Source organism: Dermochelys coriacea, chromosome 3, assembly GCF_009764565.3.
Source record: "Dermochelys coriacea isolate rDerCor1 chromosome 3, rDerCor1.pri.v4, whole genome shotgun sequence".
NCBI classification, from domain to species: Eukaryota; Metazoa; Chordata; order Testudines; family Dermochelyidae; genus Dermochelys; species Dermochelys coriacea.
In genome coordinates this window covers 151,808,664-151,828,219 of record NC_050070.1, presented here as the reverse complement: position 1 = coordinate 151,828,219, position 19,556 = coordinate 151,808,664, and the positions used below count along the sequence as shown (strand labels likewise).

Sequence of the window (19,556 nt, the reverse complement as noted above, 5' to 3'; positions counted from 1 at the left end):
ACAAAAGGCACAAGACAAAATAAAAGAACAGCTCTTTGTACAAAAATTAAACAAAAACAAAAGGCAAAAAGGGTGCTCTGCTCTGCAGTCAAAGTTAGTGAGATTAGCCAGCCCCTGAGATAACAATAGGCATGGAAAATACCAAGCAATAAAATTGTTCAGGTACAAAAATGTATTAAAATTAAAAACAGACTTTGCAGTCTTTTCAGGCAGCCAGCACCTAGCAGAGGTCACACTTCTAGTTAACTGTAAAGTGTAATTTGTAATGGTTTACATTAATGAGCCTCAAACTACCAGGCTGTCAAAGTCACAACAGCTAAAAATCATTCCAACCATCTTTTGTGATCTTAGTTCCATGTCTCCTTAAATAGGAATTATGAAAACACTAAAGCAATACTGGATCTCAAGTGTAATGGAACTCATCATGGCCTCTTAAACTGGTAGCTTTGTTGTTCCCCTAACAAAAGGGCTCACATACCTTGCATGAGAGCATTAACATATCTAGATTCCTGTCACAAAGAGGTTTAATATCTTCATGAGAAGACAACATTAACCCCATTCAGGACTGTTGCTGCTAGCAGGCTGGCTTACAGGACAACTGACACAGTTGCTGGTAAAAAGCACTTTATTTCCCTTCCCACAGCAATATATATACAGCACTTGTTTATTCCTTTTCTGTTGTTTATCACCCAATGTTCTCATCATTCTTATCTTTGGGTTTCATTATCTTGTGGTAGTAAAGACTCTCAGGTGCTGCTTATATCATTAGTCCTTAGTTCAGCCAAAGTTTAGTCCTCAGTCCAGCCAAAATCTTCTGGCCTTGTCCTTTATCTCTTGTACTGTTATTTTCCATTACTTGGCACACATTTCTAAAACATCTGATACTCAACATTTCCCACACAGGACAGGCTAAATCTACTGGCCAATAGGAAACGCTCTTGAGTGCACCGAAGGCTTACCCATCAATTGGTTATACTGGCTGTAGAATGACTGTGCCTAATAGGGTACAAAATGTGAGCGAGGCCAAACAGCAAAAATTAAGATGTTTGTACACCAATGCGAGGAGTCTAGGTAACAAAATGGAGGAACTAGAGCTACTGGTGCTGGAAGTGAAACCAAATATTATAGGGATAACAGAAACATGGTGGAATAGTAGTCATGACTGGACTACAGGTATTGAAGGGTATGTGCTGTTTAGGAAAGACAGAAACAAAGGTAAAGGGGGTGGAGTAGCATTGTATATCAATGATGAGTTAGAATGTAAAGAAATAAGAAGCGATGCAATGGATAAGACAGGTTTCAGAGTAGCAGCCGTATTAGTCTGTATTCGCAAAAAGAAAGGAGTACTTGTGGCACCTTAGAGACTAACAAATTTATTAGAGCATAAGCTTTCGTGAGCTACAGCTCACTTCATCGGATGCATTTGGTGGAAAAACAGAGGAGAGATTTATATACACACACACAGAGAACATGAAACAATGGGTTTATCATACACACTGTAAGGAGAGTGATCACTTAAGATAAGCCATCACCCACAGCAGGGGGGGGAAAGGAGGAAAACCTTCCATGGTGACAAGCAGGTAGGCTAATTCCAGCAGTTAACAAGAATATCAGAGGATCAGTGGGGGGTGGGGTGGGGGGGAGAAATACCATGGGGAAATAGTTTTACTTTGTGTAATGACTCATCCATTCCCAGTCTCTATTCAAGCCTAAGTTAATTGTATCCAGTTTGCAAATTAATTCCAATTCAGCAGATGGACATCATACCGAAAGGACTGAAGGTAAAAAATCCATTACAATCTACATACCACACAGACTATGCTGACAGCTTGTGCCACACACTCTCAAGGAAACTGCGGAACCATCTGATTAACATCCTCTACAGCAAACAGGGAAAGATTAAGAATGAGCTCTCAAAACTGGATACTCTCATAAAGAACCAACCTTCCACACAAACTTCCTCGTGGCTGGACTTTACAAAAACTAGACAAGCCATTTACAAAACACACTTTGATTCTCTACAAAAGAAAAAGGACACTAAGCTATCTAAACTACTATATGCCACAAGGGGCCACAACAATGGTTCCCATAACCCACCCAGCAATATTGTTAATCTATCCAACTATACTCTTAGCCCAGCAGAAGAATCTGTCCTATCTCGGGGCCTCTCCTTTTGCCCCTCCACCCCCACGAACATGATACAGTTCTGTGGTGACCTAGAATCCTATTTTCGACGTCTCAGACTCAAGGAATATTTCCAACACACCTCTGACCAACATATTAACCCACAGAGACCTTCCTGCCAACACTACAAAAAGAAGGATTCTGGGTGGATTCCTCCTGAAGGTCGAAACAGCAGCCTGGATTTCTACATAGACTGCTTCCGCCGACGTGCACGAGCTGAAATTGTGGAAAAGCAGCATCGCTTACCCCATAACCTCAGCCATGCAGAACACAGTGCCATCCACAGCCTCAGAAACAACTCTGACATCATAATCAAAAAGGCTGACAAAGGAGGTGCTGTCGTCATCATGAATAGGTCGGAGTACGAACAAGAGGCTACTAGGCAGCTCTCCAACACCACTTTCTACAAGCCATTACCCTCTGATCCCACTGAGAGTTACCAAAAGAAACTACAGCATTTGCTCAAGAAACTCCCTGAAAAGCACAAGAACAAATCCGCACAGACACACCCCTGGAGCCAGGACCTGGGGTATTCTATCTGCTACCCAAGATCCATAAACCTGGAAATCCTGGACGCCCCATCATCTCAGGCATTGGCACCCTGACAGCAGGATTGTCTGGCTATGTAGACTCCCTCCTCAGGCCCTTCGTTACCAGCACTCCCAGCTATCTTCGAGACACCACCGATTTCCTGAGGAAACTACAGTCCATTGGTGATCTTCCTAAAAACACCATCCTAGCCACTATGGATGTAGAAGCCCTCTACACCAACATTCCACACAAAGATGGACTACAAGCCGTCAGGAACAGTATCCCCGATACTGTCACGGCTAACCTGGTGGCAGAACTTTGTGACTTTGTCCTGACCCATAACTATTTCACATTTGGTGACAATGTATACCTTCAAATCAGCGGCACTGCGATGGGTACCCGCATGGCCCCACAGTATGCCAACATTTTTATGGCTGACTTAGAACAACGCTTCCTCAGCTCTCGTCCCCAATGCCCCTACTCTACTTGCGCTACATTGATGACATCATCATCTGGACTCATGGAAAAGAAGCTCTTGAGGAATTCCACCATGATTTCAACAATTTCCATCCCACCATCAACCTCAGCCTGGACCAGTCCACACAAGAGATCCACTTCCTGGACACTACGGTGCTAATAAGCGATGGTCACATAAACACCACCCTATATCGGAAACCTACTGACCGCTATTCCTACCTACATGCCTCTAGCTTTCATCCAGATCATACCACTCGATCCATTGTCTACAGCCAAGCGCTACGATATAACCGCATTTGCTCCAACCCCTCAGACAGAGACAAACACCTACAAGATCTCTATCATGCATTCCTACAACTACAATACCCACCTGCTGAAGTGAAGAAACAGATTGACAGAGCCAGAAGAGTACCCAGAAGTCACCTACTACAGGACAGGCCCAACAAAGAAAACAACAGAACGCCACTAGCCAGCACCTTCAGCCCCCAACTAAAACCCCTCCAACGCATCATCAAGGATCTACAACCTATCCTGAAGGACGAGCCATCGCTCTCTCAGATCTTGGGAGATAGACCAGTCCTTGCTTACAGACAGCCCCCCAATCTGAAGCAAATACTCACCAGCAACCACACACCACACAACAGAACCACTAACCCAGGAACCTATCCTTGCAACAAAGCCCGTTGCCAACTCTGTCCACATATCTATTCAGGGGATACCATCATAGGGCCTAATCACATCAGCCACACTATCAGAGGCTCGTTCACCTGCGCATCTACCAATGTGATATATGCCATCATGTGCCAGCAATGCCCCTCTGCCATGTACATTGGCCAAACTGGACAGTCTCTACGTAAAAGAATGAATGGACACAAATCAGACGTCAAGAATTATAACATTCAAAAACCAGTTGGAGAACACTTCAATCTCCCTGGTCACTCGATTTCAGACCTAAGAGTGGCTATCCTTCAACAAAAAAGCTTCAAAAACAGACTCCAACGAGAGACTGCTGAATTGGAATTAATTTGCAAACTGGATACAATTAACTTAGGCTTGAATAGAGACTGGGAATGGATGAGTCATTACACAAAGTAAAACTATTTCCCCATGGTATTTCTCCCCCCCACCCCACCCCCCACTGTTCCTCTGATATTCTTGTTAACTGCTGGAATTAGCCTACCTGCTTGTCACCATGGAAGGTTTTCCTCCTTTCCCCCCCCTGCTGTGGGTGATGGCTTATCTTAAGTGATCACTCTCCTTACAGTGTGTATGATAAACCCATTGTTTCATGTTCTCTGTGTGTGTGTATATAAATCTCTCCTCTGTTTTTTCCACCAAATGCATCCGATGAAGTGAGCTGTAGCTCACGAAAGCTTATGCTCTAATAAATTTGTTAGTCTCTAAGGTGCCACAAGTACTCCTTTTCTTTTAATGGATAAGACAGAGTCCGTCTGGGCAAAAATTACATTGGGGAAGAAAACTAGTAAAGCCTCTCCTACGATAGTGCTTGGGGTGTGCTATAGACCTCCGGGATCTAATTTGGATATGGATAGAGCCCTTTTTAATGTCTTTAATCAAGTAAATACTAATGGAAACTGCGTGATCATGGGAGACTTTAACTTCCCAGATATAGACTGGAGGACCAGTGCTAGTAATAATAATAGGGCTCAGATTTTCCTAGATGCGATAGCTGATGGATTCCTTCATCAAGTAGTTGCTGAACCAACTAGAGGGGATGCCATTTTAGATTTAATTTTGGTGAGTAGCGAGGACCTCATAGAAGAAATGGTTGTAGGGGACAATCTTGGCTCAAGTGATCATGAGCTAATTCAGTTCAAACTAAATGGAAGGATTAACAAAAATAAATCTGCAACTAGGGTTTTTGATTTCAAAAGGGCTGACTTTCAAAAATTAAGGAAATTAGTTAGGGAAGTGGATTGGACTGAAGAACTTATGGATCTAAAGGTAGAGGAGGCCTGGGATTACTTTAAATCAAAACTGCAGAAGCTATCGGAAGCCTGTATCCCAAGAAAGGGGAAAAAATTCATAGGAAGGAGTTGTAGACCAAGCTGGATGAGCAAGCACCTTAGAGAGGTGATTATGAAGAAGCAGAAAGCATACAGGGAGTGGAAGATGGGAGGGATCAGCAAGGAAAGCTACCTAATTGAGGTCAGAAGATGTAGGGATAAAGTGAGAGAGGCTAAAAGTCGAGTAGAGTTGGACCTTGCAAAGGGAATTAAAACCAATAGTAAAAGGTTCTATAGCCATATAAAGAAGAAGAAAACTAAGAAAGAAGAAGTGGGGCCGCTTAACACTGAGGATGGAGCGGAGGTTAAAGATAATCTAGGCATGGCCCAATATCTAAACAAATACTTTGCCTCAGTCTTTAATAAGGCTAAAGAGGATCTTGGGGATAATGGTAGCATGACAAATGGGAAGGAGGATATAGAGGTAGATATTACCATATCAGAGGTAGAAGCGAAACTGAAACAGCTTAATGGGACTAAATCGGGGGGCCCACATAATCTTCATCCAAGAATATTAAAGGAATTGGCACCTGAAATTGCAAGCCCATTAGCAAGAATTTTTAATGAATCTGTAAACTCAGGAATAGTACCGAATGATTGGAGAATTGCTAATATAGTTCCTATTTTTAAGAAAGGAAAAAAAAGTGATCCGGGTAACTACAGGCCAGTTAGTTTGACATCTGTAGTATGCAAGGTCCTGGAAAAAATTTTGAAGGAGAAATTAGTTAAGGACATTGAAGTCAATGGTAAATGGGACAAAATACAACATGGTTTTACAAAAGGTAGATCGTGCCAAACCAACCTAATCTCCTTTTTTGAAAAAGTAACAGATTTTTTAGATAAAGGAAATGCAGTGGATCTAATTTACCTAGATTTCAGTAAGGCATTTGATACCGTGCCACATCGGGAATTATTAGTTAAATTGGAGAAGATGGGAATCAATATGAACATCAGAAGGTGGATAAGGAATTGGTTAAAGGGGAGACTGCAACGGGTCCTACTGAAAGGCGAACTGTCAGGTTGGAGGGAGGTTACCAGTGGAGTTCCTCAGGGATCGGTTTTGGGACCAATCTTATTTAATCTTTTTGTTACTGACCTTGGCACAAAAAGTGGGAGTGTGCTAATAAAGTTTGCAGATGATACAAAGCTGGGAGGTATTGCCAATTCGGAGAAGGATCGGGATATTATACAGGAGGATCTAGATGACCTCGTAAACTGGAGTAATAGTAATAGGATGAAATTTAATAGTGAGAAGTGTAAGGTTATGCATTTAGGGATTAATAACAAGAATTTTAGCTATAAGTTGGGGACGCATCAATTAGAAGTAACGGAAGAAGAGAAGGACCTTGGAGTATTGGTTGATCATAGGATGACTATGAGCTGCCAATGTGATATGGCTGTGAAAAAAGCTAATGCGGTTTTGGGATGCATCAGGAGAGGCATTTCCAGTAGGGATAAGGAGGTTTTAGTTCCGTTATACAAGGCACTGGTGAGACCTCACCTGGAATACTGTGTGCAGTTCTGGTCTCCCATGTTTAAAAAGGATGAATTCAAACTGGAGCAGGTACAGAGAAGGGCTACTAGGATGATCCGAGGAATGGAAAACTTGTCTTATGAAAGGAGACTTAAGGAGCTGGGCTTGTTTAGCCTAACTAAAAGAAGGTTGAGGGGAGATATGATTGCTCTCTATAAATATATCAGAGGGATAAATATAGGAGAGGGAGAGGAATTATTTCAGCTCAGCACCAATGTGGACACAAGAACAAATGGGTATAAACTGGCCACCAGGAAGTTTAGACTTGAAATCAGACGAAGGTTTTTAACCATCAGGAGAGTGAAGTTTTGGAATAACCTTCCAAGGGAAGCAGTGGGGGCAAAAGAGTGAAGTTTTGGAATAACCTTCCAAGGGAAGCAGTGGGGGCAAAAGATCTATCTGGTTTTAAGATTCTACTCGATAAGTTTATGGAGGAGATGGTATGATGGGATAATGGGATTTTGGTAAGTAATTGATCTTTAAATATTCAGGGTAAATAGGCCAAATCCCCTGAGATGGGATATTAGATGGATGGGATCTGATTTACTATAGAAAACTCTTTCCTGGGTATCTGGCTGGTGAATCTTGCCCATGTGCTCAGGGTTTGGCTGATTGCCATGTTTGGGGTCGGGAGGGAGTTTTCCTCCAGGGCAGATTGGAGAGGCCCTGGAGGTTTTTTTGCCTTCCTTTGTAGCATGGGGCATGGTTGACTGGAGGGAGGCTTCTCTGCTCCCTCGAAGTTTTGAACCATGATTTGAGGACTTCAATAGCTCAGACATGGGTGAGGTTTTTCATAGGAGTGGGTGGGTGACATTCTGTGGCCTGCACTGTGCAGGAGGTCGGACTAGATGATCAGAGTGGTCCCTTCTGACCTTAGTATCTATGAATCTATGAATCTATCAATTGCGACAAAATTTAAAGTTCCCATTGTAAGAGTGCTGTATTTCTAGCCTTTATGTTTGTGAAGAGACACTTTTTAATGTGACTAGATGAAATGCCATCTTCCTGATGCTGGGGACATCCAGATAGGAAGATATGAATTGTCCTGGGCCCATGCACAGCTTGAGTGCCAGGCTTCATAAAAAAACCTCCTTCCTCCCATCAATTATAGTGCAGCACTGGATCCATTCTGTGGCCATGGCCTCCCACAACGCTTAAACACCCCTTACTACTTTATGTGGGGGAAGAAAGGGGTGGCATGAGGGGAAGGGGAGAAAGGAGAGAGGAGAAGATAACTTGCAGATCAGCCCAGTGGCTGAGCCACCAGCCAGGCTCCCCAAATCTTTGTTGCATACCTGTATACAGGGAGTCCTCATTAAGCGGGGCTCTTGGCATGCAGGGAGTACACAACCCTGAAATGGGATCCCCAATTCCCATCTCCCACCAGTACTACACTATTTCTGCTACAAGGGTGCAGAACCTCGTAGTAAGACTTCTGCGCCATGGCTATAGAGAAGAGGGCAGGATCCACCTTTGAAAGAGGTGTAAATTACATTCACCTCATTGAGTAACCCAAAATATTGTATTCACCCCTCAAAACTGCTGTATAGTATCCTCCTGCCCATCCTATACCCTGCACATATTGATTTCTGGCTACACAGAGGGAAATCTTCCACAGCATAATTTGTCACAGGTTGCCTCATCAACCAGAGCTAAATAAATTAGGAATGCAACTATACTCGGATGAACTGATTTCCTACTCATTATTATTTCTCCTCCAAAACATTAGGACTTTATCTTTTGTCTTGTTTGCTTATAATTCACTAATCAAGTCGCATTTAGAAGAGTAGTAAATGCTTCCCACACGACCACAAATATTAGCCTGTTTTAATGAACCAGGCAATGCTATCACCTGGGTCGTCACACTGTGCAGAGGCTTCAGTCTTGCTAATGGCGCAAAATGATAAGGGCCAACTAGCAAGGTAAAAGGAATTGAGGGTAGACAATGAGTGTCAATAAACCAAATCCCAATAAAATCCTTTATTTAGCTTCCATTTAATTCTTTTTCACAATCATGATTCTCCTCCTTAGTAAGGTTTGATATACGCTTGGATTCTCCGAGTGTTTACAAGTTCTGTGGCATTCTTCTCTCTCTTCCCATTAAAAACACAAAGCTTTAACCTGCAATTGGGGAGGGCTGTATAGAAGACCAAATGAAGATATGCTGAATGCTAAATAAATATCTATGACGCTTCAGTACCCTGTAGATTGGTATTTCCAGGCTGTCTAAGATAAGAGTTACCATGGTGAGTGGTGTGATTGGCTACACAATTTTCAAAAGAATGCTTATCAGTTTGAATGTGTAATACAAAATGGACTGGAACACAAAAATACTGCCAGTCTCTCAAATGCTAGTCAAGTGAATTTGCTTTAACAGTCTTGCAGTAAACATTCTGTATGCTACAAACACTAAGACAGACATGAATACAATGGGAACCCACCACTATCAAAGATCCACCCTAATGGAACAATACAAAAGGAGATGCCACCTTATATTAGAGACTAACACAGACACCATACTGCAGCCCTCCTAAAAAAAGGTGTCTGCATACAGACACAATGCTGCTTTTAAGCTGTAGATATTTCTTGCTGCTCTTCCAGCATCAGAGCACTAAAACATAAGGCTGCACATCAGTAGAGAGGGTAAGCACCTAGACAATGCAAGTACACTGGATTTTTTGATATTTCATTTAGAAACAGAAGTTTCCTTCAGGGGCAAAGGGAGGAACAAAGTACATAAATGGTTTGCCATTTATTGTGCAATACTATATAGCATTATATAGATTACAGGATATGAAGCAGCAGTCTGCAAAATACTTGTATTTTTTGTTGGAATTGTTTCCCACACTGCAAGCCAAAAGACTGATAGAAGATCTGCTCTGCAGTTTACTGACTCCAAAAATCGACTTGGAAATGCACCCCCAATGAGTGTTTGTCAGGTCATCCCTGTGGTCGCTTTACATTGCCATGAAGGAACCCAACTTTGATTAGTCTTTTGCAGCCTGGAACAAGCAGGGTGGAGCTACCATTGTAAATCCAGGAAAATCATTCAGGGAGACAGATGAAAGGATAATTTCTGGTTTTACTGAAGAGTAATTCTTCCTGTCATTTAACGAGTTTCTAAACAAGTCATGTCTAGGTCTTAAAAATCTGCTACAGCAGTGGGCCTCCTCAATAGAAGTGGCAGGGTTAAAGTGTATAGAAATGAATTTAATAATTCTGCACAATCTGGGATGCAGAAGAATTCTGGGGAATAAAGATTTGCCACTGAAATGGCTTTTATAGTTTTCTAGATCTACATTAAAAGATGAAAACCAAGGCAGAACATTGGTATGTTGTATATATGAACCCACCTTAGAGAAAGCAGTGCCATTTATTTTATCCCTCTTTCCTTTTTATATGCATCTCTCAAACTGAAGGGAAAATAAAAATTAATATTGTGTTCAAGTAACAAAACTTTATAGTCTGACATATAGTCACTGCATACATATTGAGACATATTGCCAGTCTGGTGGTCAGCAATAATGATTTTGGACTAGATGACCTCTTGAGGTCCCTTCCAACCCTCATATTCTAGGATTTCTACTCTATTGCAGATTGTGGTCATAATTAAACAGGATTTTATTTGTCAAGATGGTAGCACAAGAACACACGCACACACCATTGTCATTTGTTGCTTGAAATAAACTAGCAATCAAGACATTCAGGCCTGGTCTTTTCTGACAATTTTAGAGAACTCACCACATGTACATAATATGTTGCATGCACAGCTCAGAGAAAGAAGTGTATTCTTGAATTGAATTATGCTGATATAGTGGTTCAGGTAAATGTGGAAAACTTGTAGCATGATTTAAATCAGAAGTTAGAGATGGAAGATAGCTTGGGTCTAGTTCCCTCATACATACCTTCAATTATAGCCTCATTGAGAAGCACTATGAAGCCCCTCAAGAGTTTTGTTAGAAATATTTTACCTCTGCTGATGTTCTAAAATTATTCTGTTATACTTCCAGCGGTCTCTGTGCATCTCCCCACCATATAATCTTGTACTATGGCACTTACCTTTAGTTTCATGTATTAGCCCTTGGGCAAGCTGCAACCATTGCCTGCATTCCTTTTCCTTTCCTGTCTGCTCCATAACAACTACCTTCCACTAGTCTGAGAGCAAATGGACTAAAGGTGAAATATATTTATATAATGATTTAAGGAAAGAGTACACATAAATATTTGGTGTTAGTGACAGGTCTATTTGTTTTGCACTAGTGCCCAGAGTCTCAGGATTGAGACTTTGTTATGCCAGGTGCTATACAAATATATAGGAAAACAGTGAAAGACCCTACAATTTTAGAGTGAGTTTGCATAAACCATCAGCATTGGCCTAACCCTGCTCCCACTGAAGTCTACAGTAAGTGTCCCACAGACTTCTGTGGAAGCACAGTTAGGCCAATGCTAGATGCTTTTGAAAATCCCACAGTGTCTAGTAATTTAGGCACTGAGCACAAACAGTTTGCCAAATTGACAGATCAGGTTGTAGTAATAGTATAGAACGTGGTGTCAGTGAAGTACCTAGTCTACTTATCCATTTGCATTTCCTCACTTACCATTCTACATTCCAATTTGAAAAAGTATGACAATATAGCATTTCATAAGAACGGCCATACTGGGTCAGACCAAAGGTCCATCCAACCCAGTATCCTGTCTACTGACAGTGGCCAATGCCAAGTGCCCCAGAGGGAGTGAACCTAACAGGTAATGATCAAGTGATCTCTCTCCTGCCATCCATCTCCACCCTCTGACAAACAGAGGCTAGGGACACCATTCCTCACCCATTCTGACTAATAGCCATTAGTGAACTTAACCTCCATGAATTTATCCAGTTCTCTTTTAAACCCTGTTATAGTCCTAGCCTTCACAACCTCCTCAGGCAAGGAGTTCCACAGATTAACTGTGTACTCAGTAAAGAAGAACTTCCTTTTATTTGTTTTAAATCTGCTACCCATTAATTTCATTTGGTGGCCCTTAGTTCTTATATTATGGGAAACAAGTAAATAACTTTTCCTTATTCACTTTCTCCACACCACTCATGATTTTATAGACCTCTACCATATCCCCCCTTAGTCTCCTCTTTTCCAAGCTGAAAAGTCCGCGCTTCTTTAATATCTTCTCATATGGGACCCGTTCCAAACCCCTAATCATTTTAGTTGCCCTTTTCTGAACCTTTTCTAATGCCAAAATATCTTTTTTGAGATGAGGGGACCACATCTGTATGCAGTATTCAGGATGCGAGAGTACCATGGATTTATATAAGGGCAATAAGATATTCTCCGTCTCATTCTCTATCCCTTTTTTAATGTTTCGCAACATCCCATTTGCTTTTTTGACTGCTGCTGCACACTGCGTGGACGTCTTCAGAGAACTATCCATGATGACTCCAAGATCTTTCTCCTGATTAGTTGTAGCTAAATTAGCCCCCATCATATTGTATGTATAGTTGGGGGTATTTTTTCCAATGTGCATTACTTTACATTTATCCACATTCAATTTCATTTGCTGTTTTGTTGCCCAATCACTTAGTTTTGTGAGATCTTTTTGAAGTTCTTCACAGTCTGCTTTGGTCTTAACTATCTTGAGCAGTTTAGTATCATCTGCAAACTTTGCCACCTCACTGTTTACCCCTTTCTCCAGATCATTTATGAATAAGTTGAATAGGATTGGTCCTAGGACTGACCCTTAGGGAACACCACTAGTTACCTCTCCCCATTCTGAAAATTTACCATTTATTCCTACCCTTTGTTCCCTGTCTTTTAACCAGTTCTCAGTCCATGGAAAGGATTTTCCCTCTTACCCCATGACAACTTAATTTATGTAAGACCCTTTGGTGAGGGACCTTGTCAAAGGCTTTCTGGAAATCTAAGTACACTATGTCCACTTGATTCCCCCTTGTCCACGTTTGTTGACCCCCTCAAAGAACTCTAATAGATTAGTAAGACACGATCTCCCTTTACAGAAACCATGCTGACTTTTGCGCAACAATTTATGTTCTTCTATGTGTCTGACAATTTTATTCTTTGCTATTGTTTCAACTAATTGCCCGATACTGACGTTAGACTTACCGGTTTGCAACTGCCAGGATCGGCTCTAGAGCCCTTCTTAAATATTGGTGTTACATTAGCTATCTTCCAGTCATTGGGTACAGTAGCTGATTTAAAGGACAGGTTACAAACCATAGTTAATAGTTCTGCAATTTCACATTTGAGTTCTTTCAGAACTCTTGGGTGAATGCCATCTGGTCCCGGTGACTTGTTACTGTTAAGTTTCTCAATTAATTCCAAAACTTCCTTTAGTTTCTAGTTTGGATATGTGAGATGTCTAAAGTTATTATAGGTTAGAAATCTACAGTTAATTCATCTGTGACAATTCAACATCAGGGTTTCACCCTACTGTACCTCTACTGGAGACAGTAGGGTACAGATAGCTTTTAGGCATCATTACAAAATGAAGACCAGCACACTGTAAAGTACTTTGCTGACCCAGGATTAATGTTAAAGAGTCTCTGTTGAAAGCATTTTAATGTTTCAGGATCTGTGATTTTTACTAATTCTTAACTAAGACAGGTTTGATTTTTCTAAAAAAAAATTTGTTAATTTCAAGCTATTCTCTCCAGAGTTTCATAAACCTTTTTGTGCAAGTTAAGAACTAAGAATTAAACCAGAAATGCTAGATCTGTGGTCATGTTGAATAGTCCTGTGAACTTCCAGGCCTTTCGAGGTTAATACTTCAATTTCTACCAGAAAGGGTTTATCTTCACACTTGTCTATAAAGTGCCTAGCATACTGCTCAGAAATTCCTGGTCCCTAGCCCATGATCATGCTACTTTTCCTTTTCGACCACAGGTTAAAAAACAAGTTGCCAGATCACCCCATATGTTCATCCCCATAGTCATTTTGCAGTTGTTAGTATTTGGCCAAACAAGAATTAAAGATAACAGCTCCTGGGCCCTTTGCTCTGACCAGATCTGTGCCAATTTAATCCCATTTCTTATCACAACTGAAGACTAATTATGTAATACCCATGAATGTTTCAGGGAAAGAAAGATCATATCATGTCATGATTATATATTCAGGAACTTGTATATAATTTGGCAAGATTGAAATTATGGCAAAAAAGGTAAAGGAAGGCAGGAAGACACTGTTTCTGTAAACTATACTGCAATGCAAACCCAGCAACTATGTTTTGTTTCCTCAGTAGCCTGTTGCCCTCCTCACCTGATATATTAAAAATTCTACCTTCTACCAGAGTGTAATTTTTTTTCCCCAGAGGAAGGGGACAGAAGAGACCCCGCCCTCCATTTTTTGTTTTAATTCAGTGATTTAACCGCCTAGTTACTAACCTTTTTCATTGTGTGGATTTCTTTTTTCTAAAATGAAAAAGAAATGAAACAAGGGTCAAGATAGGTAATAACACTCACAAATTCTCCCCCTCATGCAAAACTGCTACAACACATTAGTTTATAGCTTTCTACCTTATCACAAAAATGTAAGAGGAAAAATCCTTGGCATTTTGGGGTGTCTAAATTATGACAACACAGATTTTGATGGTTTTCTTGATAACTATTGTGGTTCAATTTACAGGAGCAGAGTACAAGTCTTTGCCTTCCTATTTTAATGGTCTGGCTGAAATCCAACAACATTACGTTAAAAAAGCCACAGAAAATTAGTCACTCGCTTTAAAAAAAAAAAAAAGAAGAAGAAGAAGAGGGAAAGTATTAGAGGAAAGCATGCTAGTTATCACCTGTTAATGAATATTAGAAGATTCCTGCCATATGAAGATTACCAACAAGCCAGAATTGGGACCTAAGATAGCAAAAGCAAGTTTGGCACTCCTAGAATATCAGTTCTCTCTCTGTCATTAATAACTAGTGGCAATCTGATCATTGGTCCCAGACTGTCAAGGTCTAATGGATACAGTAGCTTTAAATTTACAGAATACAGTGTATTTTAGAAAAGAGACTAAAATGGCTCTAAGGGATCCTTGACATTTTAAAGTTTCTACATATAGGTATGAACAATATCACTTGCAGTGTGATTAAGCCTTTGCGTATGCAGGGTACTTATTCAGAGGGGAAGGGCTTTTCAAACAAGACTTGCAGAACAGGAAGAAAATACATCTTAAACTTGTTTTCTTCTAAAGAAAAATCAATAAAAAAAATCAAGGTTTAAAGAAGCTCCAGTCCATGTTGATCTGCTGTTTGTATAGCCTGGAGCATTCTGTTAACTCCAAGATGTGCAAGATTGTCAGTTTATAGCTAACTATTAAATATACAGGTTGTTTGTTGAGTTGCTGCAGCCGGGTTGGTCCCAGGATATGAGAGAGACAAGGTAGGTGAGGCAATATCTTTTATTGGATCAACTTTTAATGGTGGTAGGTATAAGCTTTTGAGCCATACAGAGCTCTTCTGCAGGTCTGGGGAAGGAAGCAGAGTATCACTTCCCCAGATCCGAGGAACAGCTCTTTGTTGCTCAAAAGCCTATACCTTCCACCAAGAGAAGTTGGCCCATTAAAAGATATTACCTCACCTCCCTTGACTCTCAAATATAAAAGTGTATATTTGATACTTAAACATACTTGTATGTCTAATACTTACTTGGAATCTGAAATCTGCATGCTTTTCAGTACTCATGTACATCAAAGTTTGTGGCACTTTATTCCTTTATGAAATTAATATGTTGAACTTGTATATGATCTATGATCCACCAAGCAAGACTTTAAATAGAAATTCCAAAAGGAATCTAGTGGGTACGTTATGCACTCTTAGCTCAAATTTAAAAAAAACAACAAACATGGATTTTTGCATTCAAAATGCATCATCTAAAAAAATTCTAATGGGTCATTACATTTTAGTTTTAGGGCTCAGCCAAGAATCTAAACCATAATAAGGTTGAGGTTTTTTGCCTCAGCTTTTAATATTTACTTCTAGCCCTTGAAGGAGATTCTTTTAAGACATGGAACAATGGAAGAGCTTTAATTATGGCAAAGTAAGTGGCATTAGTATAATGAATGACAACATAATGATTTCAAAATCGAGAAAGTTAATGTAAGAGGGGGCAAGCTACAAGAGACTGACAAAAGGTTGATAACAGTTTGCAGCATTCTCCAAATTTGCAACAGGAAAATATGATGCAGAGCTTAGGGTTGAGCCTGTTGGTCAACAACCAATGTTTTAATGTACAAGTTGGATATTAAATACACATGGGCCACAGGACTGATTTCCATAGCCGCCACTCTTCCTTTTACAGTTTCGTCTATGCAAGATTTTGGTGTTTAGTAGTAGCGTAAAAATGTGATCAACTGAATTCAAAATTCCAAACCAGACTGATACATTTTGAAAGCTATGTCAAATTTACATGAGTTGCACTAAGACTGGAGCTCTACAATTCAAGGGCATCCCAGACTTCTGTTATCTTCACTGGGTGAAGGCTTGATTGGTATATTTACACAAGAGGCTCTTGCTTTACATATATTGGGGATTGTTTCAACAAACCTGAGCAAATAAAATGAAGCACCAAAGTGAGGAGAATCTGATTTCACACACACTGAAAAAACTGAACCCCATGCATAAACCCCAAAAGAGATGGCAACAATGTGATTTAGATAGTCGAAGAAAAACACAAAACCTTTTAGTGCACTTACCAGCAAAGCATTTGGAACAGAGATTCATAGTCTTGCTGGACCTAGGGCAAGGGGGGGGAAAAAAAAAAAAAAAAAAAAAAAAGTAGAGCTAAAAATTCATTATTATAATTCTAAGCAATACACCAGGAGTTTTCAGAAGAAAAACAATGGTAGGAGGGGCAAAAATTTAAATGGCTAGGCAACTATACAAGTCATCAGTGGCAAAGGGCTGGCAGAACTGAAGGCAGGGCGGGGGGTGGGAAAGAATCTCATTTGACAATCTTTCTTCAACTTGGGAAAGAGCTTTCAAAGCATGGCTTCCAAACATTTATCCTAGCATTCATAAATAACCTGTAGGATAACAGGTATGATAGATATGAAAAGCTGAATTATTCCACTTTAATGTTACAGCTCCCCTCAGCAGCAACAGTTTTTCAGGACTGGTAATCTCCCATTGTAACATTTCAGGAAATATGTTGACATGTTTTCTTCTATACAAACTACACAAGATACAATTTGTCCAATATTCCCGATTTGATTCAGACCAAAACCTCATAAAAGGCACATTTTGGGGTTACATGAGAAAGCACTTTAACACCATTCTGAGCAGGGTTGAAGTACGTGCTGGTAAGTAAGGTTTAGCAAAACTACCCATGCTAGACCAGTTCCGAAAATAGAGGAACTCACTTTTCACGGGCTGTCTACTTGGAACATCTCACTAGCACTAAATTAGCTATGTTTCTAAAGGTAAAGACAGATGTGGGAACAAAAACAATGGAGCCTACCAAAATAATTACATTTCTAGCTTAAAATCAAACAAAGCTGGAATTTTGAAAAAGAACCCACAACTTGCATAGTATATGTTATTAAAATCTAGGCACTCAATGGAGACCATTGTAGTGTCAAATGGCAAGTATTTCTATAAGTGTCTTTTCAGACCAATTACTTCTCAAATTAAATATTTTCCTGATTGAATTATAGAAACATTCTAAGTGTTTTGCTAATCTGGCATTTTAAATTATTTTCCTGTAACATAGGGAAAATCCGGATATGATTACTCATATCTTAGTGCCAGGCATTTCAGGACATTAAGATGCTTTTGAATTCCTGCACAAGTGAAAGTTGGTTTATAATTGACTACAAATCCCAATAGAACAGAGGTTACTGCAGGTATGAGTCAAACACACTTGCCAGCTACAGCAGGAGATGCACAGACACACACACTAATTTTAAATATGAGCGGTATGTGCAAAGGAGAAACATTAAATCCTAGGAGGGAAAAAAAAAGCAGAGCCGCTCTATCCAGCCATAAAAATACATCTGGTTGATGTATACCCAGATACTCAATATGTGCATTGACATTCTACACAGATTATCTACCTTCAGAAAAATTGCAATTAAAAACAGCAGGTGAGCCCACACCTACAGCATTAGCATACTGAAGTCCAGTACTCACTGATTGTGAGTTAGACATTCTAGACTAACTCAATATGCCAGGCAGGAGCGCCTCTGCAAAACCACCAAACCCCAAAGGGCAGTCAAGAGAAAACAAGGCAGAGTAGGGGTGGTTCATGCTGATCGCATCAGAGCTGGCAATGACAAAGAAGGCTTTCAGAGGCATAACCAACCTGCCTCACCTGCTAGTTATCAATCCAAAGTCTACTCTTCATAGGATTTTAAGAAAAAGCATGGACAGGGAAGCATGGACATGCTATATTAACGGAAAAAAATGACACTTTCACAGCACTGGAGCTGGATGTTCTGAACAAGTGGTGCTATGAAACAGTCCCCACATATTCATCTTACCAGCTGAATAACTTTAGGTCACTGTACAGAATCTTTCAGTTTCTCGTTCACATAAGAAGAAAAGATCACAGTGGTCAAACACCACACAGAAGAAAGGAGACGTGCTACTACATATTTGGCACATCCTTTTTTTTAACCCCAAAATAAAATAAAAGAATAGAGAACAAGTTGAACAGGTTGTACTTTCTGGATCCAGTCTCTGTTACTAAATTTCAGTTCAGTGCTATGCAGCAAGGCAACTGAAAAAACAGAACAGAAAAAACCAGAATCGGCAAGATAGTGAAGAGATTTAGAATCAAAGCAACACTCTAGAAATTGAGGTTGCATTTAGCCAGAAGATCAGAGGAATGAAACTGCCAATGCAAGAAATAAAAGAAAGCAAAATCCTAAAAAGGCCTGTTTATTTTGGATACATTAACACAAGCTGATGAGAAACTTAACACTTTTCTTACAAAGCTGTATCGTCCGTAGTACTCACTGCAAAAACAGATCATCCTACCAAAATCCACGAGATTCTGAATCCATCATTTTCCTTTAAAATAACATGGAAGATCTTCGGATGGGGCCAATAATGTTTATAACCCAATTCAACAAAGCACTTAAGTTCCACTGAATTCACACTTAGGCCTGATCTACACTAAAAAGCTAGGTCGACCCAACTGCATTGCTCCGGAGCGTGAAAAATCCATACCCTCAAGCAACATAGTTAAACTGACCTAATCCCAAGCGTAGACAGCGCTACGTTGAAAGAAGAATTCTTCTGCCGACCTAGCTACCACCTCTCGGGGAGGTGGATAACCTAGGCCAATAGGAGAATTCCTCCTAGGACGGCCCAGGTGCCTGGTTTTTGACCAGCAAGTCTGGTCGAAAAGGGGACCTGACAGTATCCAGTCAGATCTACTGACCTAACACCCAAAGTCTGGTTACTGTGGGCGGGGGGGGGGGGGGCGCTAGGTCATCACCCACACCAGCCCCTACCTCAGCTAGAGCCACCTCATACCTATGTTGGGAGTCTGCAGCTCCCAGTCCCAGCCCTGCAGGGAAGTCCCTCCTGACCCGGGCGAGGGTGTGGAGGGTGGAAGGGGAAAAGCAGCAAGCGACAAGGAGATGTGGGGGAAGACGAGTGGATGGGGGCAGGGAATCAGAGGGATGAGACAGGTTAGGGGAGGTTCCGGCACTCCTGCTGGAGTGTCCAGTTTTTAAATATTACCAAGATGGCAATCCTAATCTATCCCAATGATGTATCACCACAAAAAGGTTTTCTCCCCCCCCCTCCCCCTCGCTGGTAATAGCTCATCTTAAGTGATCACTCTCTTTATAGTGTGTATGAT

The 19,556-nt window shown here is 40.6% G+C and overlaps 1 protein-coding gene across 2 annotated transcripts in view; it reads right to left on the bottom strand.

The window, feature by feature from the left end:
- The window catches only part of ZFAND3 (zinc finger AN1-type containing 3), a 265,533-nt gene that overhangs the window by 187,996 nt on the left and 57,981 nt on the right, over positions 1–19,556 (bottom strand). For both annotated transcript variants that reach the window (XM_038394504.2, XM_038394502.2), the window contains exons 2-3: positions 16,441–16,481; positions 14,141–14,167 (exon numbers count right to left, since the gene is read on the bottom strand). In XM_038394504.2, the coding sequence (XP_038250432.1) occupies positions 14,141–14,167; positions 16,441–16,481 (68 nt within the window). The remainder of the gene's footprint in view (positions 1–14,140; positions 14,168–16,440; positions 16,482–19,556) is intronic.